This window comes from Mobula birostris, chromosome 2 (assembly GCF_030028105.1).
Source record: "Mobula birostris isolate sMobBir1 chromosome 2, sMobBir1.hap1, whole genome shotgun sequence".
Classification (NCBI taxonomy): Eukaryota; Metazoa; Chordata; class Chondrichthyes; order Myliobatiformes; family Myliobatidae; genus Mobula; species Mobula birostris.
In genome coordinates, this window is record NC_092371.1 from 113,037,206 (window position 1) to 113,052,174 (window position 14,969).

The 14,969-nt window shown below is 39.3% G+C and overlaps 1 protein-coding gene across 1 annotated transcript in view; it reads right to left on the bottom strand.

Moving 5' to 3' along the window:
* The window catches only part of slc22a16 (solute carrier family 22 member 16), a 54,255-nt gene that overhangs the window by 29,430 nt on the left and 9,856 nt on the right, over positions 1 to 14,969 (bottom strand). Inside the window, exons 3-4 of the mRNA XM_072277612.1 lie at positions 11,998 to 12,115; positions 8,891 to 9,443 (exon numbers count right to left, since the gene is read on the bottom strand). Of these exons, the coding sequence (XP_072133713.1) occupies positions 8,891 to 9,443; positions 11,998 to 12,115 (671 nt within the window). The remainder of the gene's footprint in view (positions 1 to 8,890; positions 9,444 to 11,997; positions 12,116 to 14,969) is intronic.

Here is a 14,969-nt window from a genome sequence, read left to right on the forward strand (position 1 = left end):
CGAGACCCTTCGTCAGGACTAACTGAAGGAAGAGCTAGTAAGAGATTTGAAAGGGGGAGGGGGAGATCCAAAATGATAGGGGAAGACAGGAGGGGAACGGATGGAACCAAGAGCTGGACAGGTGATTGGCAAAAGGGATATGAGAGGATCATGGAACAGGAGGCCCAGGGAGAAGGAAAAGGGGGAGAGGGGGAAAAACCCAGAGGATGGGCAAGGGGTATAGTCGGAAGGAGAGGGAGAAAAAGGAGAGAGAGAGAAAGAATGTGTGTTCTCCCTGGGCCTCCTGTCCCATGATCCTCTCATATCCCTTTTACCAATCACCTGTCCAGCTCTTGGCTCCATCCCCCCCCCCCTCCTGTCTTCTCCTATCATTTTGGATCTCCCCCTCCCCCTCTCACTTTCAAATCTCTTACTAGCTCTTCCTTCAGTTAGTCCTGACGAAGGGTCTCGGCCCAAAACGTCGACTGTACCTCTTCCTAGAGATGCTGCCTGGCCTGCTGCGTTCACCAGCAACTTTGATGTGTGTTGCTTGGCTATGAATATTGAAAGCTGACCACATTAGCCCAAGCATTTTGCTGCAGGAATTGTTTGGGAAAGTCTCTTATCTCTCCTGGGTTGAAAATCCAGATCTTTGCAGAAATAGCTTTTCTATACACAATCTGTACCAGTTCAACACAGTGGCTCACTCATAGCAATTCTATCGCAATTTTAACAGGCAATTAAATGATGGCCTAGCCATTAACATTGTTTCTGAGGGAAGAATAACATTATGCAAATCGAATATTACATGCTGAAGGCAGTTATAGTTTCACTCAGAATCAGATTTAATATCACCGGGATATATTGTGAAAATTGTTGTTATGCGGCAGCAGTACATTGTAATGCATAATAAAAACTGTAAATTACAGTAAGTATATATATTTAAAAAGTTAAGGTAAATAGTGCAAAAAGAAAAGAAAAATAGTGAGGCAGGATTCATGGGTTCAATGTCCATTCAGAAATCAGATGGCAGAGGGGAAGAAGCTGTTTCTGAATCGAGTGTGTCTCTTCAGGCTCCTGTACCTCCTCCCTGATGGTAGCAATGGGAATAGGACATGCCCTGGAGGATGGGGGTCCTTTATGATAAATGCTGCCTTCTTGAGGCATTGCTCCATGTTTCTGCTAAGAGTTCTGACATTTCCGAGTGTGAGCTCAGATCTGTTAATAGGTTTTTCTTGTACCACATGTCCTTGTGTGGATTACAGCATAATAAGATTTGTGGGGGAGACACATACTGCTGGGAGTATTTGAAGTGTAACATTGGAAGAGCAGTTATGTATGTTCTATTCTTAGCTAGATTGGAATACAATATGACCAGTCGCAGTCAGACAGTGGGTCATGGACAAATAGCAAGTTGTTGATGCATCAGGACACATGGGGATAAATTATCAAACTGAGTTAAGCTTCAAATGTTCAATACTTTATTAGCAACAAATGCCAGTTTAAGTAAATATTTGTGACATCCTATCACTTCTGACAGGCTGTCGGAGGGATCTTGACAAAGTTGAAGATTTCTTGCTACAAAGGCATGGTAGTGTAGTGGTTAACACAATGCTTTACAGAACCAGTGGCCTGGGTTCAATTCCCATTGCTGCCAGTAAGGCAAAAGTATGTCCTCCCCATGACCATGTGGGTTTCCTCTAGGTGCTCCAGTTTTCTCCCACAGTCTAAAGATGTACCGGTTGGTAGGTTAACTGGTCATTTTAAATTGTCCCATGATTAGGCTGATGTTAAATTGGGGTTTGCTGGGCAGCATGGCTCGAAAGACTAGAAGGGCCTATTCTACACTGTATCTCAATAAAAAAAAATCTGCCTTCCATTTCAAAACACATTACCTTCCATAGCTATACAGTCATTAAGAGGGAAGAAACCTAACTGAAAAAATATCTATTCGCGGGCAAAACCTAGAATGAACATTCTTAATTAATAGTGCTATCCATCTTTCTTTATTCATGCTTTAAATTTGGAAACAAACACCTGGCAAATTCTCTAATCCATCCTCAAATGAAATTATTGTTTATATTGAAAGGTAAGAGTGATCAATTAACATTCTGCTTAGATAAGAACGAGTTGACAGTTTTTAATTACTGCCAGTTTAGTCACATAATTAAACAAATGGCTTTGCTTTCACAACAGAGACAGAAATTATAGTAGAAGGGTTGCTCAAATTGCAAACAGAAGGTTTCTGGTAATGCAAAAATCTTTAAACTGTTAAATAAAATCTAACATCTAGAAAGCTTTTGAGAAAGATGCATAGCAAGTAGAGAACAGTATAATCAAATGGTGGCTAATGACTCAAGACAGTTTCTTGAGCAATGTCTGTGTAACTCAGGTGAAATCCCACACAATGGTTTTGAATTCTAATACTTTACTAACTAGATAAAGAGTTGGATGAGTTTTTGCAGCTGTAATGAACTAACAGATGGTCCACTTCTTTGTAATGAAGTGAATAATCACAGCAATAAAGCTATGTCATATTAGCCAATTAGAACCTACTTCAATAAAAACTAGAGTATTGATTAGACATCTTTGTACCGTGCCAATGTTCCAACTCTGCACTAATGCATAATTTTTTTAAAAAATTGATAGAATAACAGTGAAATACATCCACAAAAGTCACATTAACAGGCCGGTACTCTCCTAGTTGATGTGGGCAATAGGTACTTCTTTCCCATAACAACTTCAGGAATGTTTAGCCATACAAGTTTACAATTCCTGGTTCTTTAGCGAGTCTTTTGTTTGACAGAGATGCCATGCACAATAAACCAAGGAAATCTGTCAGCATCAACCTCTTTTCCTTCACATTTGACCAAGTTTATAAAGGTCCTTGGACTAAAGATTTTTTTTAAAGATTAGCTTCATATGTACAGAGAAGTATCAAAGTATACAGTGAATGTGTCATTTATGTCAAGTCAAATCAGCGAGGATTGTGCTGAGCAAGTGTCACAATGCTTCTGGTGCCAACGTAGCATGCCCACAGCTCACTATCCCTAATTGTACATCTTTGGACTGTGGGAGGAAACCCACACAGTCACAGGGAGAGCGTACAAACTTCTTACAGGCAGTGGCAGGAACTGAACTCCAATCAGTGATGTAAAGCAGTGATGTAGTGACCTTTACGCTACCTAATAAGAAACCCAAATCATCTGAAAAATTAAGTAGAATGTGGAAGATTTAGTTGGTCGAGTCATACAGCATGGAAGCAGGCCTTTCAGCCCATCAGGTCTATGTTAACCAAGATGCCCATATACTTTTGACCTATTTGCATACATATGAACCCAATTTCCTCAAAACCTTTCCTAACCACTTACCTGTCCAAATGCCTTTTAAATGTTATTATACCTGCCTAAAGTGGTTTCTCTGGCAGCTTATTCCATATACTCACTATCCCTTATGTGACAACATTGTCCCTCAGGTCCCTTTTAAATCTTTCACCTCTTACCTGTAGGTTTTGGTTCTTATTCCCTGGGGAAAATGTAAAGTTACAGATTCATAGTTCCATATTTTTCCTTCCAAGATTTTGCTTGCTAAAAATGGCTCAGTTTGCAAAAAGGAATTTAGCTTAACATCAACCGATCGTCTTAGATGCCAAGTGCGACAAATTATCAATAGCGGTGGTACAAAGTGAGATCAGCAGTGTTATTACAGGATATTTTTGTGACAGTGTTTTGAGTAGGGAAAAAATGAGGAAATCTACTCAACTCACTCTATGCATGATGGAACCATTCACTGAATCTCTTCAGTTATTGAGCCTACAAACGTTTACAGGTTTTCCTAACAGTAAGCATAATGAATCTGAAGAATATCTTTCATTGTGTCCTGTATTCTTCATCCAAGATGAATGGTGCTTTTTATTATGATGTTTCCAAATCAGATTTCTCAATCTGGTTAATATGATCTATGGATACCATTAGCTTCTTCACATTTTCTTAAACTATATTCTGGTTATTTCATGAAATTTCTCAGATTCCAATGCATATAGCTTAATAGCATTTAGCTTTCACAAAAGAAGGTTAAGATAAGCACTAAAAGCCACTTACCACCTACCATAGATTTTTAGGACATGTACTGTGGCAAGAGAAGCTTGAACATCCTGCAGATTGATGGAAGAAAAACTTGCAGTTGACAGCGCATGACATTCATGAGTTATATTAAAGCAAAAGTTTGCAAGAGCTTATTAGAACTTCTCCGATTAAAGATAGATAGAAGATCATGTTCACTCAAGTGATATGACATGGCACATGGTAATGATGATAAATGGTATAATCAAAACCACTGACAGAGCTGACTTACGGACATTCTAAAGAGACTAACATTGGCTTGAACTTTTCTTACTGGTTTTCTGGCATTAGCTGACTAGCAATCTCCATAGCCTGTTTTGAAAAGTTCTAAAAGATTTATCACCACCTATTGAATATCATATTCAAAAGCACACTTCCGTTTCAAAAGTAGCAGGCATTACTGGTTGAATTTCTTGCACTGCTAGCCCAAGTTCTCACAGTTCTGACCTTTGGAAACAGCCCTTATATGGCCATGTTATAATACAGGCAGCAAACTTCCTACATGTTTGGGTCCTGTTGATCAGAAATAAACCCATAAGACCCGTAAGATACAGGAGCAGAATTAGGCCATTTTGGTGCATAGTCAGCTCTGTCTTTTCAGCATGGCTGACCAAGCTTTCCTCTCACCCCAATCTCCTGCCTCTCCCCATATCCCTTCATGCCCTAACTCATCAAAAATCTATCAACCTCTGCCTTAAATATAGCCGATGACTTGGCCTCCAGAACCGCCCGTGGCAACATATTCCAGATTCATCGCTCTCTGACTAAAGTAATTCCACCTCATCTCCCTTACAAAAGGACATCCCTCTGTTCTCTCCCACCATAGGAAACATCCACTCTATCGAGGTCTTTCAACATTTGATAGATTTCAATAAGGTCACCCCTCATTGAAACAGGTACTCCATGTACTCCAATAAACCAGTGGCAGAATCTTGATGGAGAAGTAGAGAGCAGCTGAAACTGCATGCAGGAGACTTCCTCACGTGAAGGTACCAGGACCTACTCCATTCTTCTATTAGAGTTTTACCCACCAAGTTCAATTTCCATTTTACCCAATATCAGATCTGTTCTCATCCAATCCAATTTTTATTTTAGAATAATCCATGCCTTTTTCCATTGCTGCTTTAGAATTAAAGATAACATAATTACTATTATCTTGATGTTTCCTCTCCGATATCTGCACCATTTGAACTAGCACATTTCCTAAAAATGAGCAAAAGCAATGCTGCCTTCTCTGCTAGAGGACTAGAAAAATATTGACAAATATTGATTAAAGACTCTACCCCCTCTTTACCAGCTTAAGTCTATATTGAATAGACAGAGGGGCACAGTAGTGTCGTGGTTAGCACAGCGTTTTACAGTGGAGGCTACCCGTGTTCAATTCACCTTGCTGCCTGTAAGGAGTTCGTACGTTCTCCCCGTGACCGTGTGGTTTTCCACCAGGTGCTCCGGTTTCCTCCCACAGTCCAAAGATGTACCGGTTGGTAGGTTAATTGGTGACTGTAAACTGCCCGTGGTTGGGACTGGGATGAAGTCAGGGGATTGCTGGGTGTTGCAGCTAGAAAGGCCGAAGAGCCTAAACTGCACTGTATCTCAGTAAAAAATATACAACAATTGAAGTGCCTCTTTACCATTACACTCTTTGTGTCTTACGCAAGGAACATAGAACATTACAGGCACTCGGGCCCACAATGGTATGCCAACATAGCCTAACTCAAAATCAATTATTCCCTTCCCTCCCATGTAGCCCAACATTTTTCTTTCATCCATGTGTTTATAGTCAATAGAAATTCTTTAGGATATTCAGTTTGACACAGGATAGCCAATATATTTGTCTTCACAGGAGAGAGTGTGCAGGGATCTCTTCTACCAATGTAGTCAAGAGACAGATGCAGCTGTAACAGATAGATTTGTAAAGACAAAATCATATAGGTTTTGCTGCTGCACAAAATCCCAACTACAAACCTAACTCGATAGCCATGCTGTTCAGGATTTAATAAACTGATTTGGGAATCGGTCTACCAGGCCCATTTCTGATGTACATTGAAGTCCACGTCCACAATACATTAGGTGCAGGTAATGGTTTCAGAGTTTCTTCCAGGTATTACTCAGCATTCTTCTGCTGAACGAGGACAACTGATTTATTTATTTATTTACTGAGATACTTAATAGAATAGGCCCCTCTGGCCCTCAGAGCTGCACCAGACAGCAATAACCCGATTTAATCCTACCTAATAATGGGACGATTTACTATCACCAATAAACCTACCAACCAGTACATCTTTGGACAGTGGGAGGAGACCAGGGCACTCAGAGAAAACCCATGTTGTCACAGGGAAAACGTACAAATTCCTTACAGGCAGCGGTGGGAATTGAATCCTGGTCACTGGTACCATAAATGTGTAATGTTAACTACTACGCTACCATATTTGATAGTTAAATAGGAAACAAGATAGATTATTTACATGGTACTTATGATGGTGTGCTTTTATTTTCACCCTGGCCTATCATGGGACAATTTACAATGATCAATTAACCTACCAACTGGTACATCTTTGGACTGTGGGAGGAAACCGGACGGCGCCCGGGAGGAAACTATCACAGTCACGGGCAGAACGTACAATCTCCTTACAGGCAGCAGCAGGAATTGAACCCAGGCTACAGACTGAGGTTTTTTCCCCATGTCTGACCTAACGTTATGCAATTTCTTGAGCCTATAGTTGATATTAATTCAAGCCATCAGCTAACATAACCATTGCAGCAACAACATACTATCTTTAAAGAATAGCAGAGAACCGGGTAGGTATTTACAGTAATTGAGCTGTACCATGCAGCATGACCATTTAAGGAAGGTTCATTTAATTGAATTTAAATATCCCAGTTGCCCTCATGGGATTGAAAAATGTTTCAGAAACAATAGTCCAAGCTCTTGGATATTACGTAAATGAAACAAACAACAATAATTAAGTCAGTACCACCACCACTTTCTCAAGGCTTACTCTGGATGGGCAATAAATAGAGAATTCGCCAATGATGTCCAGATTTAGAGAAAAGAAATAAAAAGCTACTGATTTTTTTTCCTCCAAGATATAAGTGCCAAATACTATAGGGCAGAGTTTTAAGATGAGAGTGGGAAAGTTGAAAGGAGATTTACGAGGCTCCTGGACTGTCTTTACTCGCCTTGGCGCTCATGGCCATGGACTCACTTTTGGGTTGGATGTGAAGAATTTCTCACTCAGGACCAATAAAGTATTTATTATTATTATTAATGTTCTGTGTGTTAATTGTTTGCTTTTTGCGCGATTTTTATTTTTCAGATGTCTGATCTTGTGTGGGGCTTTTCTTTAAACAGGTTCTATGGTGTTTCTTTGTTTTGTGGCTGCCTGCAAAAAGACAAATCTCAAGTTTGCATACTGTATAGATAATTCAATAATAAATGTACCTTGAAGTGTTCTTTTTAAACACAAGGATGGTAGGTGCCTGATATGGACTACCAAGGAAAGTGAGGGAAGCAGACACAACAGCAATTGTTCAGAGATATTTAAATAGGCTTATGAACAAGAAGGGAATGGATAGACATTGACTGAGTGCAAACAGATGGGATTAGTTTGGATTGGCATTAGACATCATAAGCCAAAGGGGCTATTCCTAAACTGTACTCTTCTATATTCCAATTTGCTTGCAGAATAACAAAAATATACTTAACATCATTATTTATTTTAGTAGTTTTGTAGTTCTACAATGAGCATTTGACAAAAAAATGTTATCCTATGATTTGACAAAAGCTCAGCTACTAATGAGTCTTCCCTTCTCTTCATTCCTAGATATTCTCTAATGTGATGGAGTTCTCGTTTGTGAATCAAGCCAGAAACTGGGAAAAATCCAATGACTGTTAAGAGCATGACTTATGAGTCAGATTCTCTTCCAGTAAGTAAAATTTGATAACCCTCATTTAAAGAAAAATCTGCATTAAATTCTCCCATCCCCCATCTGGTCTCCAACAAATAGCATTAAAATAAATAACTCAAACAAGAACAAAATATTATATCTCAGTGGAAATCTTAGGTCTAATACAGATAGAGATTTACACAGGAAATTGGAATTCCAATCATTCAAATGATTAAGACCCACTTCTGCAGTGCACTGGACTGGTGTAGTTTCTTATTCAGCAGGATACTATGCAGCACTGCTTAATCAAGTGTATATTTTCTAAGTTTTATGCTTTAGCTCCATAACAGTCATACTTACCGTCAATCACCTCCAAAGCACTTACTTCAACTATCAAATCCTAAGGAACTTTTTTTTAGTTAAAATATTGATCTTCAAATGTGTTAGCTAACATTAACAAATGAAATTAGATCCATTGAATCGTTGGAAGTGCTTTGACCCTTCAGTTTTCATTACCATCTGGGGTACACTTATTATGTTACCAATATAGTTTTTACCACTATAGAGATAGCCCTAGTAAAACTAGTATTAATTATCTCCTTTCAGAAGTGTCTAGATAAGCACCTGAATCATTTAGGCATAGGAGGCTAAGTGCCAGAAGAGGGGATTAATATTTGTAGGTCTCCAATGGTTAGCACAGTCAGCTGGGCCAAATAGCCTCTTTCAGTGCTATATGACTCAATGACTAAAACTTAACATTAGATGCAAAACCAACTAATGTCCTTTGGCAGCTAAACATGAAATTCCTGGATATTAGATGCCAGTAAGATAATAATGGACTGCCTATTTCAGTTATCTTCAGACGCCTGGTAATTTGTGTTTCATTGCATACATGCTCTTACCTGCTAGAAAGAGGTTCAGATATTCGTTTCCACCCAGATTGACAGAGCCCAAGGAGCTGACATAATAGCCCAGACTGCCTGTAAACCACACCAACCAAACAGTTATGGTCCTCTTAACCAAGTCACAGGTACGGAAAAGATCCAAGATGCTCATTTTCTTTTGTTTGGTCTTGTGTTGATTATTTGCAACTTCCTTGTCAGTCGAATCCTCAGGACTATTCATCTGCATCACAGAGAGGTGACAGGGGATCTTAACTCTGTTCCAGTGAGCAATTCTGTCAACCAGCTTCTGGACATCTTCAACTCGCCCTTTAGCCAAAAGCCACCAAGGTGTCTCGGGTAACAGCCAGCAGAAAAAAATGAAAGGAACGGTCACAATTGACAGGATAAGTTGGTAGAGACGCCAGGTCCGCACCAGGAATCCAACCAAGGCAACTACCATAATGCCAACAGCAAAGTATGCATGGACATGCATGGAGGCCCAACTACGAGCTTTCAATCCGGTATATTCTGTCACATAAACAAATACTACCACAAGGTAGCCACTAGCAACCTGTAACAAAAACAGAAGATAAAATATGTAACATTTGCTTCTAATTTCATCAAGTTCTTCACCAATAACACTTTTAAATGACCAAGGACCCTCATATTTTATTATTTCTACATCTTCGTTAATATACCATTCAGCTGGGATTAGGATTTGTTATGTAGGAAAATGTTACAATGATCTATTTTCCTGTGTTTTAATTGGATATGAACACACATGCCCACTAATACCTTACTCCCATACCCTCAACCAAAGGGAACTGATCCGTAACAGCAGAGTAATGCCGCTCTGAAACAATGGCATCTGCAAAGATTGTCATTACTTTCCATCACAGAAATCCACAAGAAATAGCAGTTGATACTTCCGTACTAGGCAATTGAAGCAACAATGCATAAATTGCATCTATAAAAAGTCAATAACTTGCAGTTTTACATTATTAACATATTAAAGGGACTCTCAGCCAAAACTGTTTTTTCACAAGTATTAAAGACCCATCAAAGCAAGCAGAGGGGTAAGACTTTAAGATTAAAAGGGTAAATTTAAAGTAACCACAGCCACAAAACAAATCTGTGCTTCACGCCGATTGATTCAAAGATTCAAAGTACATTTATTATCAAAGTATGCATGCAGTATTTTGATTTGTTCCTGTCCGCACCTCGCAGCACATCGGGCAGTAGCCTTGCCATTTCTTTAGCATTTTTGTCTGCTTTTTTTTTTTTAACCAGACCAAGTTGTTAGCTCCATGCTCAGCCCAGCACGGATGAAAAGCGTACAAGGAGCCAACTGGATTTGAACCAGGCACCACTCATCTCAAAGTCCGGTGTGGATGCCACTACACTAGCTGCCCGCTATGCATCCAGTATATAACCCTGAAATTCATCTTCCCCACAGTAGTGAAACAAACCATAGAACTAAACCATTCAAAGAAAATCATCAAACCCCACCTCCCCCGTGCACGAAAGGATTGTGTAAACAGCATTAAAAACAAGCGATAACAAAAATTATAAAACACAGAATCAAAATATTTCAGCTCAGTGCTGATTACTTACAGACCACCCTGATTCAAAAAGTAGTAACAAAATATTATTCAAGTGAATAGACTATGAAATAATACAGCAGAATTCAACTTTAAGCTGCTAGTTCCCTAAAAAAATACTCAAGTAATTACTTCAAAATTACTTTTTTTGAGGAGTTCCTGTATTCAGAGCAGCTTCAAGCAACTTGTTTCTCTCCTCTCATCTCTGTAACTTTATCTAACATGTTTTCTCTTTCCCAGTTCCGTGAAACAACTTTAGATATGAACCATTAACTCTGTTTCTCTTTCCATAGAAGCTCCTGGATCTGTTGAATATTTCCCGTACTTTCTGTCTTTGACTCATTTTGTGGCTGCACAGTGCTATTTTCGTGAACCAAACCCAAGTTTGTATTATATCAATAAGGCCCGCCACAGAAATTGTGATTAGTTATGTGCAACAATAAGATGTGGATCTGCAGACAATTTTTCTTTTACAAATCAAGTTGTTATAAACATTTTGTACAGTTAATTATTTTGGAACGAGGTTGATATGGCTGGAAGCATGAGTGATTATCCAAGATGCAAGTTTAAAGCATTAATCTTCATTGTAAGTACTTATTTCACCCATGCCATAATGAGGAGGCACCAAGATGTACAGTAATTTGAACAGGACAAGTGAGATGACAACAGCAGGAATCAAAACTGGTAATTGTTATCCTCTTTGCTGTTTTCAGAACAGTCAGATCAAACCTCTTGTATGCTCTGTGGCAGTGATGCAGTTTCAGTAGCTGATAAAAGGTTGACATTTAAAGTAGCTTACATTTCTGCTCTTCTTACGGCTTACTCCACCCATTATTCATAACTCAGGAAACCTCTGTATTCAAATCTCAAGTTAGCATCATTGCTGTATCTTGAAACAATGCTTTCCCTGCACTAACGCCTGTGGAACCACGTCCACCTATTCCAGTCTAACTAACAAACCATCTGTTTTCTTGTTAATTTGGTCCTAAAACCACATGCTCTAATTTTAGTTGTAAGTCTACCAGCTAAATCCTATTGGCCTTTTGAAAGCACTGGCATAGTATGTTATAGTAAGTTAGTAGGTATAGTAATTATTTAGTAAGATCAGATAGTAACTTTTGGGGTGGCAGGGTGGAGATATGCCTCTACCACAGGAGACGCAAGGCGTTCATTCTCCCCGATAGCTGCCCCCCCCGCCCCACCAATCAGGGTCACATGAAGCCACAGGAGCAGGTGGTGAATGGTCGTACGAGCAGCTGGTTCAGATCACAAGTCCTGGTTATGCGACCACTGACGCCAGGCAGGCAATCTCTGAAGAGTATTGATAATTGCTGGGGTCAGCCACCTTGTAAAGACACTGCCCAGAAGGCGGCAACGGCAGACCACTTCTGTGGAAACACACACAAAATGCTGGGGGGACTCAGCAGGTTAGGCAGCATCTATGGAAATGAATAGGTGGTCAAAATTTCAGGTTGGGACCCTTCCCGCTCGCAAGAAATGAATGTGTAGGGCAGTTATACATACCAGAGCCAAGAGGAAGCGGACAATGATGAAGCTGTAGTAATCATTGGTGAATGCAACAGCAACTCCAAACACAAATTGAGCTACACTTGTGAACCATAGTATTGATCGTCGACCGAATCTGGACAGGTTTTAAAAGAAGAGGTTCAGAATGGCAATTTCTAACATCTAAGACTTAATGAAATATAGCAGTAAGTATAAGTTTGTGCAGCTTCATAAATACATCTATCTCACAAAATTAATAAGTATTGATTTGTGTAGTTCTAGCACACCATAAACTTCCTGATAAAAACTACCATTGTTTCAGATAAGTGGCTATGTTCTATTGAGTTAATACCCTCAGCTATACAGAACAAGTACTTTCCCATTGACAAAAAAAACCCATAAGATTTTCACCTGGAGAAAGAATTATGTGTTAACAACAACACTCTTAGAGTGGTAGAATTTCAGAAAAAGCATTATAGGAAAATTAGACAATAAAGGACAATTCTAGTAATCTGAAGAGAAACAGACAGCACCTTTACATACAGTGCCTATAAAAAGTATTCACCCCCCTTTGAAGTTTTCAAGCTTTATTGTTTTACAGCATTGATTTGGCATTTTTTGACACTGACCAACAGAAAAAAAATTACTTCATGTCAAAGTGAAAACAGATCTCTACAAAGTAATCTAAATTAATTATAAATATGAAACATAAAATAACTGATTGCACAAGTATTCACCCCCCTTAAGCCAGTATTTAGTAGATGCACCTTTGGCAACAATTACAGCCTTCAGTCTGTGTGGATAGGTCTCTATCAGCTTTGTACATCTGGACACTGCAATTTTTTCCCATTCTTCTTTATAAAACTGCTCAAACTCTGTCAGATTGCATGGGAGTCATAAGTGAACAACCCTTTTCAGGTCCAGTCACAAATTCTCAATTGGATTGAAGTCTGGACTCTGACTTGGCCACTCCAGGACATTAATTTTGTTGTTTTTAAGCCATTCCTGTATACCTTTGGCTTTATGCTTGGGGTTATCGTCTTTCTGGGAAACAAATCTCCTAAGTCACAGTTCTCTTGCAGACTGCATCAGGTTTGCCTCCAGAATTTCCCTGTATTTTGCTGCATTCATTTTACCCTCTACCTTCACAAGCTTTCTAGGGCCTGCTGCAGTGAAGCATCCCCACAGCTTGATGCAGTCACCGCCATGCTTCACGGTAGGAATAGTGTGTTTTAGATGACGTGCGGTGTTTGGCTTACGCAAATCAATGGCCAAAAAGCTCAATTTTGGTTTCATCAGACCATTAAAACGTTCTTCCACCTAACTTCTGAGTCTCCCATATGCCTTCTGACAAACTCTAGCTGACTTTCATGTGATTTTTTTTTTCCCAACAGTGGCTTTCTCTTTGCCTGTCTCCCATAAAGCTGCGACTGGTGACGCACCGGGCAACAGCTGTTGTATGCGCAGTCTCTCCCATCTCAGCCACTGAAGCTTGTAACTCCTCCAGAGTTGTCATGGGTTTTTTGGTGGCCTCCCTCACTAGTCCCCTTCTTGCATGGTCACACGGTTTTTGAGGACGGCCTGCTCTAGGCAGATTTACAGCTGTGCCATATTCTTTCCACTTCTTGATGATTGACTTAACTGTACTCTAAGGGATATTCAGTGACTTGGAAATTTTCTTGTATCCATCTCCTGAATTGTGCTTTTCAATAACCTTTTTGTGGAGTTGCTTGAAGTGTTCTTTTGTCTTCATGGTGTAGTTTTCGCCAGGATACTGACTGACCAGCAATTGGACCTTCCCGATACAAGTGTATTTTCACTAGTCAACTGAAACACATTGACTGCACACAGGTCTCCAAAAATAGATCTCCATTTAACTAATTATGTGATTTCTGAAACCAATTGGCTGCACCAGTGGTGATTTGGTGTGTCATATTAAAGGGGGTGAATACTTAATGCAATCAGTTATTTCGTGTTTGTATTTGTAATTAATTTAGATCACTTTGTAGAGATCTGTTTTCACTTTGACACAAAAGAGTCTTTATCTGTTGATCAGTGTCAAAAAAATCCAAATTAAATCCACTGTGATTCAATGTTGTAAAACAATAAAACATGAAAACTTCCAAGGGGGAAGTTTTCATAGCCACTGGATGGAATCTGAAATTAATTTGCAGATTCAAATATTAAGTCCCAAAAATACCACCTAATCTGAAAGTAAAACAATGTGCTGGCAGAGAAGCCAGTACCTCAGTGAAATAAAAGATTCAAAAAGATTCAAGATTGATTAATGTCATTTCCTGTATACAAGTGTAAAGGAAAACAGAATAATTGTTAATCTGGATCCGACGCAGAACAAAAAAAAAACACAATAAGATAAAGGACACAATAATAAAAAAACACAATAAAGATAAATACATAAGATAGCTTGCATACATAGATTGATTGTATGTCCATAAAGCGAATCTAGGCACTGTACATAAGTCAGCTGATAGGAAATGATAAAGTAGTGGTGGTAGGGGGTTTAGTCATTCAAGGGGTTGATCGACCTTACAGTTTGGGGAAAGTAACTGTTTTTGAATCTGAGTTTCTTGGCATGAATGCAACATAGCCTCTTCCCTGCTGGAAGTGGGACAAACAGTCCATGCGCAAGGTGGGTGGGATCCTTCACGATGTTACTGGCCCTTTTTGGTCACCTTTCACAATACATGTCCTTGATGGTGAGTAGACTGGTGCTGGTAATGCATTGGGCGGTTTTGACTACCAGTTGTAGAGCTATAAAAATTACAGAGAATTAAGACAAATAATTGACCTCTGAAGCTGTGGTCATTTTCATGGTGATTACTTCATATTTCCTTATGACAAAGAAAGAGGCTATTCAGCCTCGTAAGTCATTGGTGTCTTCCAAGGCAATCTCACTAATCCATTTGCTTTTTTGAATTAATAACTCAGACAGTTGGACTATGCATTCTGGGTAATGAGTTTGAATCCTG